General features: G+C 40.4%; 1 protein-coding gene across 10 annotated transcripts in view; it reads right to left on the reverse strand.

Moving 5' to 3' along the window:
• Positions 1 to 551: 551 nt before the first annotated feature.
• The window catches only part of CPEB4 (cytoplasmic polyadenylation element binding protein 4), an 86,262-nt gene continuing 69,360 nt past the window's right edge, over positions 552 to 17,453 (reverse strand). For 7 of the 10 annotated variants that reach the window (XM_034779710.1, XM_034779709.1, XM_034779705.1 and 4 more), the window contains 7 exons: positions 14,839 to 14,862; positions 12,566 to 12,739; positions 9,437 to 9,526; positions 8,570 to 8,688; positions 7,783 to 7,897; positions 6,429 to 6,610; positions 552 to 3,316 (listed from right to left, as the gene is read on the reverse strand). In XM_034779710.1, the coding sequence (XP_034635601.1) occupies positions 3,089 to 3,316; positions 6,429 to 6,610; positions 7,783 to 7,897; positions 8,570 to 8,688; positions 9,437 to 9,526; positions 12,566 to 12,739; positions 14,839 to 14,862 (932 nt within the window). In that variant the 3' untranslated portion in view covers positions 552 to 3,088. The remainder of the gene's footprint in view (positions 3,317 to 6,428; positions 6,611 to 7,782; positions 7,898 to 8,569; positions 8,689 to 9,436; positions 9,527 to 12,565; positions 12,740 to 14,838; positions 14,863 to 17,453) is intronic. The other 3 variants (XM_034779712.1, XM_034779706.1, XM_034779715.1) reach the window with 1 other exon arrangement.

A 17,453-nucleotide genomic window follows, 5' to 3' on the forward strand; every position in this document is an offset into this window, starting at 1 on the left:
TCCTTTTGCAAACTGAAGTGATACCCTAAGATTTGTAAACTAATTGCATGTTAATTATGTTTGGAGTGACATGGTAACTCCAACTACAAATCCCATGTAATCGGAAGGACATGTAATCACTATCTAAGTACAGAGTAATATATGTAATTGTTTATGCCCTGTAAATTGAAGTGTAACCAAATAATCTGTAAACACGCTTGTCACACAATCACAAGTGAATATTAGTAGAATAACAATTTCTTACATTAGTCATGCATACTAACATTACATGCCTGCCACATAGCAGGCTTGCTTTTATTTCTTTAAATATAATTTAAAAGAGCAGACACCTTTCTGCATCAAACACCTAACATCAATTTGTTAATATTAAAAATGGCTAAACATTCACCAAAAACATCTGCATTTGTGTATAATTTTTAAAAACCTAGTAAGAAGCGGTAGACAATTTTGATGTTACTTTACTTTTAAATTTCTACACTACATTTATGCATTTAATTTTTGAGGGTCTAAAGACTGTCATTTGTCACTTTCATGCTTTTTTTCTTCTTTAATTCTCAACTTTACATATACTATTTCTTAAATTATATGTACACCAAATACATGGTGCTGGGCTAAGATGTTTAAGCAACATGCTTTCTTTTCTCTGCAGATTCTAAAATAGCATTGCCAGTGCACAACATCCATAATTCAAAATGTATGCAGAGCACTGAAATGTATAAAAAGCAGAATATAAGAAAATAAAATTTATTAAAATTATTTATATTAAAAAATGAAGTATATGAAGATCTCTCAGTAATAAAAGTACAAAAAGCTACTCTTTGCAATATGAAAAATTGAGGTATTGCATAAAGAGATATCCCGTCAGTGAAAAGTGTGCCTAAAAATGCTCACTGTTGGAAAAACAAGATATACAAAAGTAGTGCATAACAAATATACATTATGTGCATGACAAAATAAGTTAGCTACAAAAACACTGTACCGAAATTCAGCAGGTCATGTACAAAGGGAAAATTATTATTCAAAGCTAGTTCTCAAACAGTGTTATTTCTTGTAATGGTAACCCATCTCACCTGTTTACTGGGTAGGATCGGCACAATAGCACACCCCAAGCCATCTAATAAGCATTAAAAAAATTAAAAGGAACATTCCAACTATAATTATGGACTTCAGAGAAAAAAAAGTCCCTGACAATCTACACAAGAGCACTCTCCATTTGCATTACTGTTGTCAATATTTTCAGGGATTTCATTAAAAGCAGCTCCCTTTCTTTACTTGACTAGTAGACAGCAAATGTCTCCATTTTGACCTTTGGAACTTAATAAGGTATAGTTCATTAAAGCCTGTATTGAAAATAAAAACTGCTTCTCATAAAGATAATCTTGAGGGTTAGGGGGCTCACAGAGTAGATGTTTTCTGCAGCGCTGAGGCAAATCTTTGGTTTGAGAGAATCTAGGATGGTACCACGCCAGTCAGACAGTTTAGAAGATTGCCGTTGGATTGGTTTGTTTTGCACACTGCTACACAATCATTTTAAAAGTTGACCAGGGCATTAGTTAAAATCAAGTTTGGAAGTCTATGCCCCTTCCAGGGGATTAAGAGACTATTTCAAACAAAACCCCCACCTCACCCCTAAGCATTCAGTTATCATGTATTGTGTTACTGCTTCTCAAGCTGGAGTTTATTTATAATAAAGCATGCATTAACTTAGCAAAGTTGGCACTTCAGACACCTGTAATTCTTTATTTCCCCATGCTAAGTTCTGAAGAAAAGGATTCTTAGTTAGGATTCTCTCTACAGGAAGAGTAAGATAGGCATATGCCTCTTTGCACAGATTTACACACTTATTAGTTCAGCAAACAGTGCAAAACAGACTTAGACTACTTAGCTTTGTTCTATTTATGCTTTCTACCTTATAGCTAGCTAAGTTAGAGGATATTAAAACTGACTTTACATCCAAGAGTAAAACCAATTAGCAGCCAATTTTTAGTCTGTGATACAGTGGAATACCAGAACTTAGATAAAATCAGTGATATCCTTGAGGTATCTTATTTTTCATGTCAAAATGGAGAGCAAAGGCTGGCCCCTGATGAATGTTAGTATATTAGCATATATAGTTATATATAACCATCAAAAATAAAATCTATACATTTGTCCTTCAGGAGAGGAAATGCCAGTTTACTAGTTGTTATTACTCTAGCTTTGGTAGGATTTCTAGGGCAGTAACCAGACAATTGAGTTCTCTCTCTTTTTAATTAAAAGTAATAAGTGCACTCCCCCCGCCCCACACTCCACTCAGTAGTAATTTTACCCAACTTTTATATTTGGGAACCTTTAAACGGTAATTGTTTTGATAAAATATACTAAGATCTGCCTATTTGATTAGTACTTTGGATGTGGTTGAAAGTTGGAGACATGGTGAGATATATCCTGTGCTAAAAATTCAGCCTCAAAACCCTTAACATAAGTAAAAATAATTGTTATAATGCTGCTTTAACCTTGCTCATGCATTTTTGTTGCTTTAAACATGCTCTTTCCTAGGCAGTTGCTAGCTTCTTTCATTGCTGTAAAATTTAACAGTAAGAAAAGGCCAAAAAACAAACAAAAAAAAAAACAAACAAACAAAAAAAAAAAAACAGGCTTCCCTTGGCGGGGCGAAGGAGGGGAGTGTCAGAACAGACTGATAGTGTTATTGTTGCATGGTTATTTTAATAAAAGTATTCTTATGTTTTTATTAACAATAATTTAATTAAAAAAACAAAATACTCTATTTCATTTCTCTTTTAACATTTTTTTCTCTCCTCTATGAAAACGTTGCATGAAGTAAGTGTCCTCTTGATACCAAAGACAAGAGGATGTAACTTACGTGCAACATGTTATCAATACGAAAAGGAGTTCCCAATACAGTTTTCAATGACAAGATTCTACAAAATACCCATATTATAGGTCATTCTTTCATTATACTATTGTTAAATTACAGACTACTACAAAAGGACATGCTATCTTGAATAAGGGGGATTGTGGGGAGGGATCAGGATAACAGAAGAGTGCACTTATTTTGAGGCCTGCATATGAGCACTGCAGTAATCTTTTAGTTCCAGCGGAATGAAATATGTCTTGGGCGATCTCCTCCCTCCTTCACCAGGGGCTTGTGGAATTCCCTGCCAGCGCGTGAATGGATAGCAGCCCAGCAATATTCACAGTAATACTGCAGACAGGTAACATTAGCACAGAAAAATGGAGCAAATTTTCCACCACAACGGGCCCCCTGACATTCATCACACAGCTGATCATCCAAGACATATGGCTTAACTTCCACCTGCATTCAAAAAACAAGAAAGTTTACAATACTTAGTAGCTGTGCAGGTGATGCTCTCAATGTTTGCCGTTTTTGGTTGAGAGTCAGTTTAAGTAAAGAACTAGCTGCTGAAAATCAATGTTGCACAAGCAGATGTCAGCACATAGGTGAATCAACTTGTTTTATTCCAGAACGTGTGTGAACAGATTCATATTAAAATCAAAGGAGGATGCTGGGGATTTATTTTAAATATAGTTACATTATTGTTCACAAAATTTCCTTTCAGCCAGGAAGGTAAATTATTTACACAACATTAAAATTGCAGCTTAAGCACTCAAACATTTGAAAAGTCCAAAGTCCATATTTCCACTTATTTGCAAGTTTCATTCACACCTTTAACAACAAATGCTACATTTAGTTTGTTTCATTTTCCTTTGGTACTTCAACTTAGTCCAGTCAGCAGTAGGAGATGTAACTAATCTACTTGTTTACTATTAGTGAGACTAGAACTTGATAGATTACACAATACCAATGTACAACTGACATCAAGGACAAGATTCTGAGCAGTAATCTAGCCCTTATGTGCCACTCTGGCACAGGAAAAAAAAAATGCAGAAAGCACACAGATCTTCCTAGCTAAGGATTCTCTTGCTATGGAAGAGTTCTGACTACTGTACACGTAGTTCCCATGCCAATCCCTATATATGGAACAAGGAGGGGTAGAGAAAGGACCATGGTCAGAGCAAGCTACACTCTTGCAATTCCCAGCTAAAGATGACCCACTGGGGACCCACCAGCTGGCATATTTTGTAGTAGCACAGAGAGGCTGCTCTAAAGTACACCGGGGACTGGGCCAAGATATAATAGGCCCCAGATTCAGGGAGCTGCATCCAGCTCTATTGTGGTTCCTCCTCTCACCTGCATCCAAAGGAAGCCAGTCACCACTAAGAATTTAATCTATATCTAACTAGCCAGCAGAACTGCCAGTTTCATTTTGAGAAATTAGTACAAGTGAACGCAGAGCCAACAAGTTCCCTTTTGAAGATGTGAAGGGAGGATGTGAACTGATGTCAACTATATTCTTGCCACCCTCATTGTTAGACACAGAAAGCTGGGGAAGAAAATCCTATTGACACTCTGTAGCTTCCTTTTTCTTAAGTGAAGGAGTAATGGGGAGAACCTTTCCAGGTTCCAAGAGGTGGTCATAAATATGCAGCCAGTGTTACTCAGTACTGTGTATCTGGAAGAAGATGAATGTTTTGATGCTCATCTTTGAAGTCTAGCAGTGCTTAGTTTTATTTAGTAACAATACCATTCAGAATTTATTTACCATTTGCACATTCAAAGAGTTCTTCGAATGAATCCTCCCTGCATCTATTATCATCCCCCCCATTTCTTTTTAATCACAAATGGAGAAACTGAGGCAGAGGTGATAGACCTGATTGTAAAATCCTGATTCATAATAGCAAGGACTTACTCAGATGAACAGTCCCATGGGCTTCAGTTGGACTATTCACCCACATTCTCACTTATGCAAGCAGAGGTTGCATAACTGGGCTGTAAGTGATTTGTTCAAAACCATAGACGGAATCCATATCAGAACTAATATTAGGAAAAAGGAGTTCCTGATTCCCAGTTCCATTCTCAAATCACTGAAAGACTATCACCTGTCTGCACAGACTTTGAGCCCAGAGTGGAAGTAAAATTATAAGAGCAGTTCTGTCATCCAACAGTAGTGAGAGACTGCTGGAGTTTTAGAGAAAGTTTTTCAAACAGAAAATGAGAGACTACCCAATTGCAGAAAGAAAAACTGGAGATGTAGCACTAAATGGAGCAAATGACCTGAAAGTCTGTTTCATTTATAGTCCAGAACACTGAAGCCTTTCAGATGACCAAACTGGGTTTCTTACACATGAAGCAGAGACAACAGGCAGAGGTGCACACAGTGTTGATACAACTGGCACACTAATTTCAGGTATATTAGAATGAGGACAACTGTGCTCCTTCTTTAATTGTCTCCTTTAAAAAGTTAACTTGACAGGACAAAATACTAAAAACTGCTAAGGCAGGTGGGGAGGGGTTGTTATGAGGCTATACCAGAATATTTACAGTATGCTGTACAGTGCACTCCTATGATGCTCCTATGGGAACATTCCCAAAATTTCCTGCCTCAGCAGTCACCTACTGGGGTCAGGAAGGGATTTTTCTCCCCTCAACGTATTTTTGCTGTGGTTGGGTGGGGTGATTTTTTTTTTGGTTCTCTTTCCTCTGAAGCACCAGAGATGGTCACCGTTGGAGATGGACACTGGATGGGGTAGGTCAGTGCTCTGAGGCGGCACCGAGCAGTCTCTCTCAGGTGCTTGGCTAGCTGGTTCTAGCTCACATGTGGGGTCAGGAAGGAATTTGCCCCAGATCAGATTCAAAGTAACCTTAGAGGGATTTTGCCTTCCCTTTACGCATGGGCTGCCAGGATTATATCTCTCTCTGTCACTTACCCCTGCAATGGCAGGGAATTCTCTGGCACTGGTGCATCTCTCAGACCTTCCTATTCTCTGCCTGTAGTATATAACCAGTCTAGTCTCCTGTGGGCTGTAACACTTCCGTCTAATTTCAGTTTCTGAGTTTAGTATGCAGGTGCTGAGTGGTGTTAGTGGCTGAAGTTATACAGGTCAGACTCAATGATCTGGTGGTCCCTTCTGGCCTCTGACTATTTACATACACACACACACACACACCCAGCAACAGATTCTACCCATCCTTTATGCTGGTGCACAGTGGAGGTGGGGAAAGAACAAGAACTGCTCCCTCTTTGAAGAATGCTTCAGTCCATCCCCCTGCCCCAGCCTTTAGAGTCAGACAGCCTCGCAGTGGGAGTATTCTGTACCCTTCTGAAGGGGTATAGCACCTGGCATGACCCCCCCTATGTGCCAGGGAGTTCAAGGAGACTTTTTTCCTCTAGGTTACCTCCCAGTGCACCATGGACTGTGCTTGCATGGCACAATTTAAATCTAAGCATGCAGTAAAAGTCTGTATGTAACATTTATAGTCTTCATAATAAAACACTGATATTTACATGGAAACAATACATTTCTAGACAAGACACTGAACAAACAAAATGTGCTTTAGCCCTTACCCGTTTATCTATCTCTCCATGCTGCAGCTGAACAAAGCGGGCACTGATAGCAGCTATGTAACTTTGTTGATTAGAAAATGCAACCCGCCCAGCTCCTTTTGGGTATTTCAGCTCAGGATCTGTGTCAATTCCAGCATAGCATACCCCTCCATACAGCCGGTCCATTATCATTGCAAGCTCCACTAAAGCAGAAAAACACTCAGTTAGGTAGATTTTTACTTTCTAAATCCCCTTTCTGCCATTCTAAGCATTGAATATGCACATTTGTACTCCTGTCTCTAGTTACAGTTACACAGCATCAGCAATACTTACATTTTTCAAACACTAATATAGGTCTATATGCTACTGTAGCGAGGCGGTGGGATACCCCACAGCCCCGCTGAGGGACAAACCTCCCCTAACACCAACGTGGGTGGAGCCACTGGGTCCTGCGCCCGCCCCATAGAAGTCATGGCGCAGACCTGGAAGCATAAGAGCCCGCCTGCAGAGCTCAGTTGAGAACCAGCCGCTGGAGAGACCAGACGTCTGTGGCCGTGCTCCCACTTGGGAGATGGCAGCAGGCCGCGGCCGGCCGAGCCTGCCCCGTGCCAGCTACCCCAAGGAGGACTGGCCGAGCCTGCCCCATGCCAGCTACCCCGAGGAGAACTGGCTGAGCCTGCCCCGTGCCAGCTACCCCAAGGAGCAGCTGAGCCTTCCCTTCACCACCTACCTGGAGGAACAGATGCTGCTGGAGACCGCCGAGGACCAGGTACCCTACGAGGGGGAGTATGGAAGTAGCCTGGGGGCAGCCAACTCCAGTCTGGCTGCAGCACTGCCAGAGCCTGCGTGTGTTGCGGCCAGGATCCCCACTGACAGCAGAGAGTTTCCGTCGCTGCTAGGGCCCCGGGCTGGGACGCAGTGGAGTGGGAGGGCCTGCGTCCCCCCTGCCACCCACCCCTTGGGTGGCAGACTCCCCCTTTCCCTAGCCTGGAGAGACTGGGACCTCTTGCTTATTGACTCAGCCCCTGCTTAAGGACCTGAGTTCCTGACTGTTTGGTTGCTGCCCCGCCCTGACCTAGGCCCTGGGCGTCTGTATAGAACTATCGGCTCAGCCCCGGCCTAAAGGGCCTGAGCCCCTAACAGTGGGTTTGCTGTCCCCCACTACCGCAGGACCAGGACTGACAGTGAACGAGAGCGAGTGGCGGGATACCTCACAGCCCTGCTGAGGGACGAACCATGGCCAAGCCCCATTACAGCTACATATATAATATATGTTTTTCTCCTGAAATGTCCTGCTGAAATAACTCCCAGTGTTCTCCCAAAGCAATAAGGCTGATTGCATAACATGCCAAAGGCTGCAACACATATACTATACCTGCTCGTAATGGCCGAGGAACACCTCCAACAAAAATAGTTTTTCGTGGATCAAGAGGCTGCGAACCATCCATCACGAAGTCACTATCACTGAGATTCCAAGGCCTGATCTGAACCTATGGCCAGAAAACAAACTTTTTTACTGTTCTTAATTCAGATTAAGAGTTGAGGTAAGTATTTTAGCAATATCAACTGTCAGTTACAATGTAGCCTCCCTGATGGTAAAAACTTTAAAAAACTTTATACTTTGAACTCACTTTCAAACTGTGTATCAACTACCAATTAGGAGTTAATGCCAATATGCTCTATTAATGGTGACCTAAGCAGATCAGATTTCACCTTGTTATTTAACTGGTATGAGATATACAAGTTCTTCCTGTTAATGTGATGCATTATCACAATCCAATCATGCTATATAAACTTTATAAATACACATGTATCCACGATGTGTGTTGTTCTGACAAAGTAAGCTGTACTGTAGACATCAGGCTAATCACTATCACAGTAACACAGGTTCCAGCATGCAAGGCTATGCAGTGTTTATTTACTAAGCAACAATGTCTGCCGACAGAGGGTCTTGACCCAGAGCCCTCTGAAATGAGTGCGAGTCACTAGGCTTTGGATCAGGCCCATAGTCACTGCAGTACCAGTACATAATGCATAACCATACCATCCTCTTAGGACACTAATCTGTTTCACTGAAGTCAGCAAATATGCAGAACATCTGCAGTGCTCAATTTATAGCCTTATTTTATACCAACTCTAAAGTACTTGAAAATGTTACCTACTGGTTTGTCTTTGATAGTGGGGCTGGAGACACAAAGGTAGAGTTTTCCATCCTCTTCAATACATGCATCAATCAGAGCCTGTACAGAACTTTCGTCTTGAAACAGCAAGAACGCATATCCTAGGTAAGAGAACAAGATGACTTGCAAGATTCCTGATGAGATTCTCAAGAGATTTAGTTTTCTATAGTTTATAATATTCAGTGTCATTATTTAGGGCCAGACTATGCGCTGATCCCACGTGATTACACAGCAACATAAGAGATTAACAGTAAAACACCCCCCAACACACACAAACGCTCCCCTGTGCAGTCTCCCAGCATGCCTCCAAAAGCAGGAGGGAAAACAAGAGCTATGTGCTCAGTACTCTCTTCTCCACTGGTGGGGAGGAAGCAAGCAAAGAGGTGGAAACGGATAGAGCCTTGGCTCCATCCTGCCAGCACAGGCGAGTTGTGAATATGAGGTACAATTTCTTCCATGGGCTGCTTAGCTCTGCATTCCCCTTACACAGTACTAGTCTTTAACATTTTGCATATGATGTAGTAAATAAGAGGTCAGGCAGAGTAAAGAATAGAAAAATGAAAGGAAGGAGGCACAGAGAAAGAAAGGGGAGTCAGACAGGAAGTGAAATAAGAGTAATTATTTTAAATGTGTATTATCATGCACTGCTCTGCAGTCCACCTACTTGCAACATCCTGCAGGATTTGAGTTACAGCATGATTTTAGGGAATATTTTCAGCATGGTATGGGGGGCAGTGAACATGAAGATCTTTTACATAATGAAAATTACACTTCAAATCCTCACACTGAAAAATAGTGTCACTGGTTCTGCAATGGTTCTTAAAATAATGTTAAGATCATGATCGTTACCTTTAGGAGGAAAATAGGATTTGCTTTCTGCCTTGTGTGGCCAATCCACAATCAAAGGACCAAAGCGACGAAAGCTAGCCGTGATCTCATCTGAGGGATGAGGAACAGAGGGATAAAAAAGAGCATGAATAGAAGTTAAAATTCACTGAACATAAAACCCACTGAACATAAAACCCTGGAGAATCTGGATTTCAGGTAATATTTTTCCTAACCTATAAACAAATATCAGACCACTGAAAACATTTACTGAGGGAAGGGGACTCTTCATGACAAGTCAGAACATACATTAAATAGTGAGGAAAACAGTTCAAAGATCAAGGTTTTGTCTCTTTATTAATGGTTACAAATAAAGGCTTGCAGCCCACTAAGTCACAGGAACGAAATCAATTAATCTAAATAGCTACCATATCCTAGCTTTAGGCATTCTCCAACATAAAGAGTTCAAAGTCCGAATCCTTGACTGACTGCTTAGCAGTTAATTCTGCCAATCTGCCTTGCAATCACAAACGGTTTGGAGAAAAGAAAAGGGAATATCAAGGCCCAGTCAAGCCTGTTCACATCACATGATTGTGCCACATCTGTCTGCATTATCTGAGTTTGACCTCAGACTAACTTACAGTAATGCTTGCAGAATGCAGTTATGTAATAGCTATTGGAAAGAATGCAGAGAACACATACAGTAGTGTAACAGGAAGCAACTGCAGCACCCATTTCAAATCCTCCTTCCACTTCAATATTCCGCTAAGATAATTTAGATTTGCTAGTCCTGTAAAGATGTTCCATTAATTATGGCATTGTTCTTTTTGAGCTTGGGTAATTTTTCTCCCCTCAGTAGAACGGTTGCTAGTAATAAGAAGCTTCTGAACAAGAAACACCTGTGTACAAAGCTCAAGTAGGGATAAAATTTCGTATTACCGAAGAGGCATCTGCAAGGTTTAAGTAGACTATGTTAGCACCTAGGTGCTACAATATATTAAAAATACCTAGACAAATGTTTTCCCAGTGTTTTGTCATTCATCCCTTCATCACACTAAACAATTTTTTCCATAGCAATTACAAGGTAACTTCTTGGATTCCCCCCATTTTCTATTCTTTTATTGATCTCTTCCCTCAAAGACATTAAAACAATCTTCCCTCACTGGGGGCTTCTCCCGCTGACATAGCTCTGTGCACACTACCACTTATGCGGACATAATTTATGTTGCTCAGGGGGGTGGTTTTTTCACATCCCTGAGCAACACAAGTTTTGCAGACATAAGTGGTAGTGTAGCTATGGCCTTAGTGCTGCTGCATATCATGGGTGTTTCTTTACACAAACACTGCAGTGTCCCTCAACCCCCAATATTCATGTTGAATTCACCAAACACTCTTGGCTTCTCACCAAAATTAAGTGCCTCTGGATTGATTCCTGACTCAGTTCTTACCATCCACTGCGGTGACAGGTTACCACTGGACATAACCACTGTCAAAAGCTGGCACAGAATAGAGCAACACTTTACATATGGAGCTGAATGAAGAGCCAAAACCTAAGATTGTACAAACCTAATAGAACTACTGGTAATATTACTCTTAAGTTTCTGAAGTCCATTAGAAGAATATTTTAAAATGGGTTTCATGAGGAAGAGGGATAACTTAGTTCCTTATCTTCCAGCTGTTTTTCAGTTTGAACATATAATTCAAGTGATTTAATATTTAAATACCAATTCAATATTGCATATTTTCACGTTTAAAAAAAAATCTCACATGGGATTTTTTTTTGCGTTTTGTCAGAATGGCAGTGAAAGTGTTCTTAAAAAGAACAACAACATGTGCTAGGTCATCATCCGAGGCTACCATAACATGAAATGTATGGCAGAAGGTGGGTAAAACAGAGCAGGAGACATACAATTCTCCCCCAAGGAGTTCAGTCACAAATTTAATTGACACTTTTTTTAACGAGCATCATCAGCATGGAAGCATGTCTTCTAGAATGGTGGCTGAAGCACAAAGGGGCATACAAACGTTTAGCATATCTGGCACATAAATACCTTGCAATGCCTGCTACAAAAGTACATTTGAACGCCTGTTCTCACTTTCTTTTGACAATGTAAATAAGAAGCGGGCAGCATTATTTCCCATAAAAGTAAACAAACTTGTTTGTCTTAATGATTGGCTGAACAAGAAGTAGGACTGAGTGGACTTATAAGATCTAAAGTTTTACACAATTTTGTTTTTGAGTTCAATTATGTAACAAAAAAATCTACTTTTGTAAATTGCGCTTTCACAATAAGGAGATTGCACTACAGTACTTGTATGAGGGGAATTGAAAATTAGTATTTTTCGTTATTTTTACAGTGCAAATATTTGTAATAAAATAATATAAAGTTAGCACTACACTTTGTATTCTGTGTTGTAATTAAAATCAATATACTTGAAAATGTAGAAAAACATCCAAAACGTTTAATAAATTTCAACTGGTATTCTAATATTTTTTAACAGTGCGATTAAAACTGCAATTAATCTAGATTAATTTTTTTCAATTGTGATTAATTTTTGAGTTAATCATGTGAGTTAACTGCGATTAATCTACAGCCCTAATAGAAACCAATTTATTTCTGTCACAAGATTTGTATTTTCTCAGTGTTGAAAGTTTTTGGATCTAGATTAGATACAACAGCCTTAAGCATTTGAGGCATTGCATCCATCTGTCAAGACCACAGCTGCTGACCAAAGAACATTTCTATGATAATCTCATAAACATGAAGGTCTTAGCATGGCCAGCTCCCTAAAACAGATCTGCCTCTTCTTATGGTCTAGGTCTGGGCTATATACAATTAAAAGGAGGGGCTGGCGAAAGAACAGATTTATCACAAAACGTTATAGCACATTAAGTCCTCATTCTCAAATTCAGAACCAAAGTACTATTCTTTTTAAAGAGCTCATATTTTTAGCTTTCAGTAACAAAGCAGTTGTAGAGACAGGGCTAATGGGAACAGCAGGTGTTCAGTGCCGCTCAGGATCTGGCCAACAATTTGTAAAAAAAAGTCTCCTATTATAATCATTCTTTAGCTTGTTAACAACAGGGTCCATTCTATAGTTTATCATTAAGTCAACATGAGTTGTTCTGACTGAGCTTGTTTCTGAAAATACCTTCATCGATATCTGGTGGCAGTCCACCTACGAACACCTTGCGGGAATACCGTTCCACTCTTTCTCCATTTTGGTGAGAGAAGCAGTGGGGTGATCCTAAGCCACTATGAAGAGTCTGATCCCCACGTCCATCATCCAAGAACCCGTCTTCCATTGGAAACAGTGAAGACTGACCTAAAAAAAAAAAAAGAAGGGAAAAAACCCCATACTAATAGGACAAAGAACATACCATTTAAATATTAAAGAAATAATGTTCAATATTAGCAGTACATCTTCTCGTACTCTTCCCCTTTAATGAGTAATGGGAAGACTAAAAACATGATCATTTTGATATTCTGCTTATTTCATTTAACCTTACCATTTCTAGTTCTACAACAACCCAAACACCTTGTTAATTATACAGCTACAGAAAGAGGCAGTATCTTTTATTAGAGAAATTTTATAACAAAACAAACAGCATTTTAAAAAGGTCCTGAAAATCCACAATCTTTCCATAGCTAGAACTCATCTTAGCTCATTTTTGAGAAGTTTTGTAATTGCTATTGCCTAATTCTGCTGCCTGTTTTTTATGTAAGTCATATTTTGAAAAGACTTGCCACAGAAAGAAACATTATATAACCATAATAACTACTTTGTAGGGACTGTCCTGATTGTATATACATAACTAAAAATCTAGGACGCATACCATTTCTCAAACAACAACAACTTCTTACATGCACAAGGTAATTTCACAGTACAGATGAAAAAAGGATTCCCACACCAGCTAAATGCATTAATCTTTTAGGTCACTCAATATCAAAACACTTAAAACACAAACCATCCATTTGTAGATAACAAGAACACTGATAAAAGCAGTAAGACCCACTGTAATTTCCTGTGAATAATGACTGAAGACTCATTTAAGTAACGTGTCATTCTTGGAGCAGATCAACTTTACTGAGATATTGTACAAGAAGATTCATTCATTAACTCGTTTTCTAACATGTTGCAAGCATTCTTCCTCTATTGAGACAGTCACATGTCCTTTTGCTGTAACTTTTTTTACATATTCCTTTACGAAAGATCTTTGACTTACAGTTGTCTAACACAATACATATGAATGCACACAAACTGATCCCTGCAGTGATATTACTCCTTATTACAAAATACAATAACTAGAGTCACAACGTATGTGGCCAGTCCTCCACTAACACACACATTGGAAAAAACAAGCGAATAGATGTGAGGTATGTTAAGGCTTCTAGAATAATTTTTCATTTGTCTACAGTTTGCTATATGGGGATGATATTTCAGAATTCACTACAATCTATAAAAATGGTTATCAGTGGGATTAATTTATCTTCTTTTGTTATCCTTCATTTGCAATGTCAAATAGGTTACATACATTTACTTGATTTTAAAATTAAATCAAATTATTAGAGACTGCAGATTTGACCACCTCTGAAATTCAGACATTTTCTAGGCAAAGTCAAAGTCTAACAGAGATCACACTTCACCAATTTTCTTCCTTAATCTATGGAATTAATATATTCAGAAAATTAAAGAACTCAATACTGACCCAGTCTTAGTTTCAGTATTCAACAATCTATTTTTTTAAATGTCTTTTACTCAAGGAACCATTTGAAAACTGACAAAATGGAATCACACCCACTTTTATGATTAAGTTTCTACCATTATAGCTTTCAAGGCTTTACAGTGGTTTTTTCCTTATCTTTTGCATTATCCATTTTCATTTGTCTTGTCTATTAAGACCCAAATCCTGTAGACAATTATGCATGTGAGTAACTTTGGATATCTAGGTAGTCATGATGAACACAACCACAAACCAATATGCATAAACTTACTCAGTATGCATGTTTACAGGATCCAAGCCTTTGATTATAAATCCAATGGGACGGGGCCTATATTCAGGGCCCAACACAACTGTCAGCACTCAAATACAAGTAATAATAGGAATCACTTCTACAGAGCTGTCATTCATAAACAAACACAGGAGGAAAACAGCAGCATTTTAGCTCTCCCAAGTAGTAATTCATGTAGATGACACTTAGCTATAGGATTATGCACAGCTCAATCTAGGTAGTACTATTCTGGGGAGATATTTCATTCCGTTAAAATGTTTACCACAGCATGCAGACAAACTAGTAAGTCATCTTGGGTTAAAGTGATGGTTTCAAATCTTATCTTTTTAGGTTGCTTTCTAATAACAGCTTAGTGCTATGTGCACCATGAGACATTGTCAACATTAGAAAATTAAAGAGGAATATTGTTACCTCGCCTTCTCCCATATGTCCTTGCTGCATGTTAAATGAGAAAGAAAACAGCCTTTCAAACATTGTTAAGGACCAAAAGATTCTCCTTTATACTAGCTTAGTGGTTCTCAAGCCTTTCCATACTGCAGACCACTTAAAATGGTGTCCACAAGATTATACACACACACAATCCCATACCTTCCCTGCACCACTCTGTTTGGTTACATAAATTAACATTACATCTGCAAAGGAGATAAGAATAGTAAAGAGACTTGCTTTTTAATACAATTATTTTAGCATCTGGGTTACATCCTTATTTAGTATATGTGCTCTTTACTGCTCTCCCTGGATGTATGACTTGATTTGTAATGGATCACCCCTCATTGTACTAGGCACTAAAATTACTTGACACTGATTCTGCCATTTTCTGTGTTCCCTACCTCTCCAATTTTAGTGCCTCCTAAATTTTATCATGAGAATTTACAGGAAAACTCTTGACAAAGACATACAGGATAAAAAAAAATGCAGGCACCTTTTTGTAAGTTAAAGTTGCCAAAAAGCCAGCACAAACCCTAAGAGAGTCCTTGAGTAACTTACTACTAACAGGAAGCTTTACTGCTGCAATACTGACAGACAGTCACAGTGGTGAAGTGTAACAGCTTCGTGGGCCACTGCCCTCTGCAGCTATGGACCACAGTTCAAGAACCTTTTGCACTCCCTTATTAAAACTCATGTATATACATGGTAGCTACAACTACTGTGCTCCCTCCATTTTTGTGTGCGCACCTTTCTGGGATGAAAGTGGAGAACATTCTACTGCCAAAATAATTAAGATGATCTCTACATCTATCAGAACATGCCCAATAACTGATTCCCCACTCAAAATTACACTTAAAAATAATAATGTAGTCCAAATCCTCAACAGATAGGAAAACAACTCTGTTCCAAAGTCTGAATTTCCTAGAGAGTACTATAAAAAGTTCTGAATATATCACCAGTTTTATTTTCTTTCCTCATTCAGAATTCATCTTGCAGACACACAAGTAGCTACAGCAGGGGCGGGCAAACTTTTTGGCCTGAGGGCCGCATTGGGTTTCGTAAATTGTATGGAGGGCCCCCCCACCCAGATTCCTGCCCCATCCAACCCTCCCTGTTCCCTGACGGCCCCCCTCGGACCTCTGCTCCATCCAATCCCCCCACTTTCCTGACTCTCCCCTCCCCCGGGACCCCTGCCCCCATTCAACCCCGTTTCCCCCCAACCACCCCAACCCCTATCCACACACTCCACCCCCGGACCACCACCCCGAACTCCCTGGCCTTCTATCCAACATCCTCACCCCTCCCCCTCCCTGTTCCCTGCCCCCTTACTGTGCTGCCTGGAATACCGGTGGCTGGCAGCACTACAGCCACGCACAGAGACCGGGTCAGGCCGGGCTCTGCAGCTGCGCTGCCCCAGGAGCTCACAGCCCCGCCGCCCAGAGCATTGCGCCAGAGCGAGCAGGCTGAAGCTGCGGGGGGGGGAGGGGGGGAGGGGCTGGGGGCTAGCCTCCCAGGCCAGGAGCTTGGGGGCCAGGTAGGATGGTCCCGCGGGCCCGCCGTAGTTTGCTACAGCATCTAAATGTTTTAAACCCCCTACAAGTCATGGGTATTTAACCCATGTGCAAGAAAGCATATCAATTCAGTTTACTTAGGTGTTTATTTTACATTTACTTCACTGATCCTTTTTTGATGGGGACAGTCGACACACACAATCCCAATGAGAAAGTATAGCTAAGCATTGGTCCTCAGTTGAGAATATAGCCACAAGTGCTTGGCACACATTTCCTGCTAAAAATAGTAGCTTACATTTTGGGGTCTTTACAAGTATAATTTTTGTATAGTAATTAATACTGCTTTTTTGAAGTAAGAAATCTAAGGTGCTTCTATAGTTCCCAAATGAGTGAAAAGCTATGATAAGCTTTTTTCCATGGAATGACCTTGCCAGTTGCTTTGCATAGGACAGAGAGTTCAGAAGCTTTTATGCATTTAAGAACCTAAAGTGGTTTCAAAGTGTACTCTGTCTATAAAACCATAAAATCCTGTGGTCTGTAAATTGCTAACAAAACCAAAATATACACAAACTCACTTATCTCATGCCCTGACTCCTGAAAATTAGCTATTCAACATAGCTGTAATTCCTGAGACGGGCCTACGTGACACAGAGATGTGTAGATCAGCAGATTCCTTGTTGCTTTGCCACCTATATCATTACAAGCCATGTTTTCTCAGCATTACCACTATAAAAATGCAGTTCAGCAACTAGCTGTTGGCATTTCCAGTACAGAATATTGTTGAGCAGATTTTGAGACCCAACCGTATTTTTCAGACAGCAATAGGGTTACCATATTTTGTGCCTCCAAATGGAGGACGCTCCACGGCCCCCGCCCCTGCCCCAACCCCGCCCCCTCCCCAAAGTCTCCGCCCCCTCCCCTGCTTCCCGCGAACATTTGATTCGCGGGAAGTCTGAAGCAGGTAAGGGGGAGTGTGGGGGGAGGAGGCGCGGCCCAGGCTGGCCCCCCCAGCGTTTCCAGCCTGGGTCGGCTCGGGCCCTGGGGTGCTGGCCCCGGGCCCCGGCCGACCACCCCCGGCCTGCCCAA

Source organism: Trachemys scripta, chromosome 8 (genome assembly GCF_013100865.1).
Source record: "Trachemys scripta elegans isolate TJP31775 chromosome 8, CAS_Tse_1.0, whole genome shotgun sequence".
Lineage (NCBI taxonomy): Eukaryota > Metazoa > Chordata > Testudines > Emydidae > Trachemys > Trachemys scripta.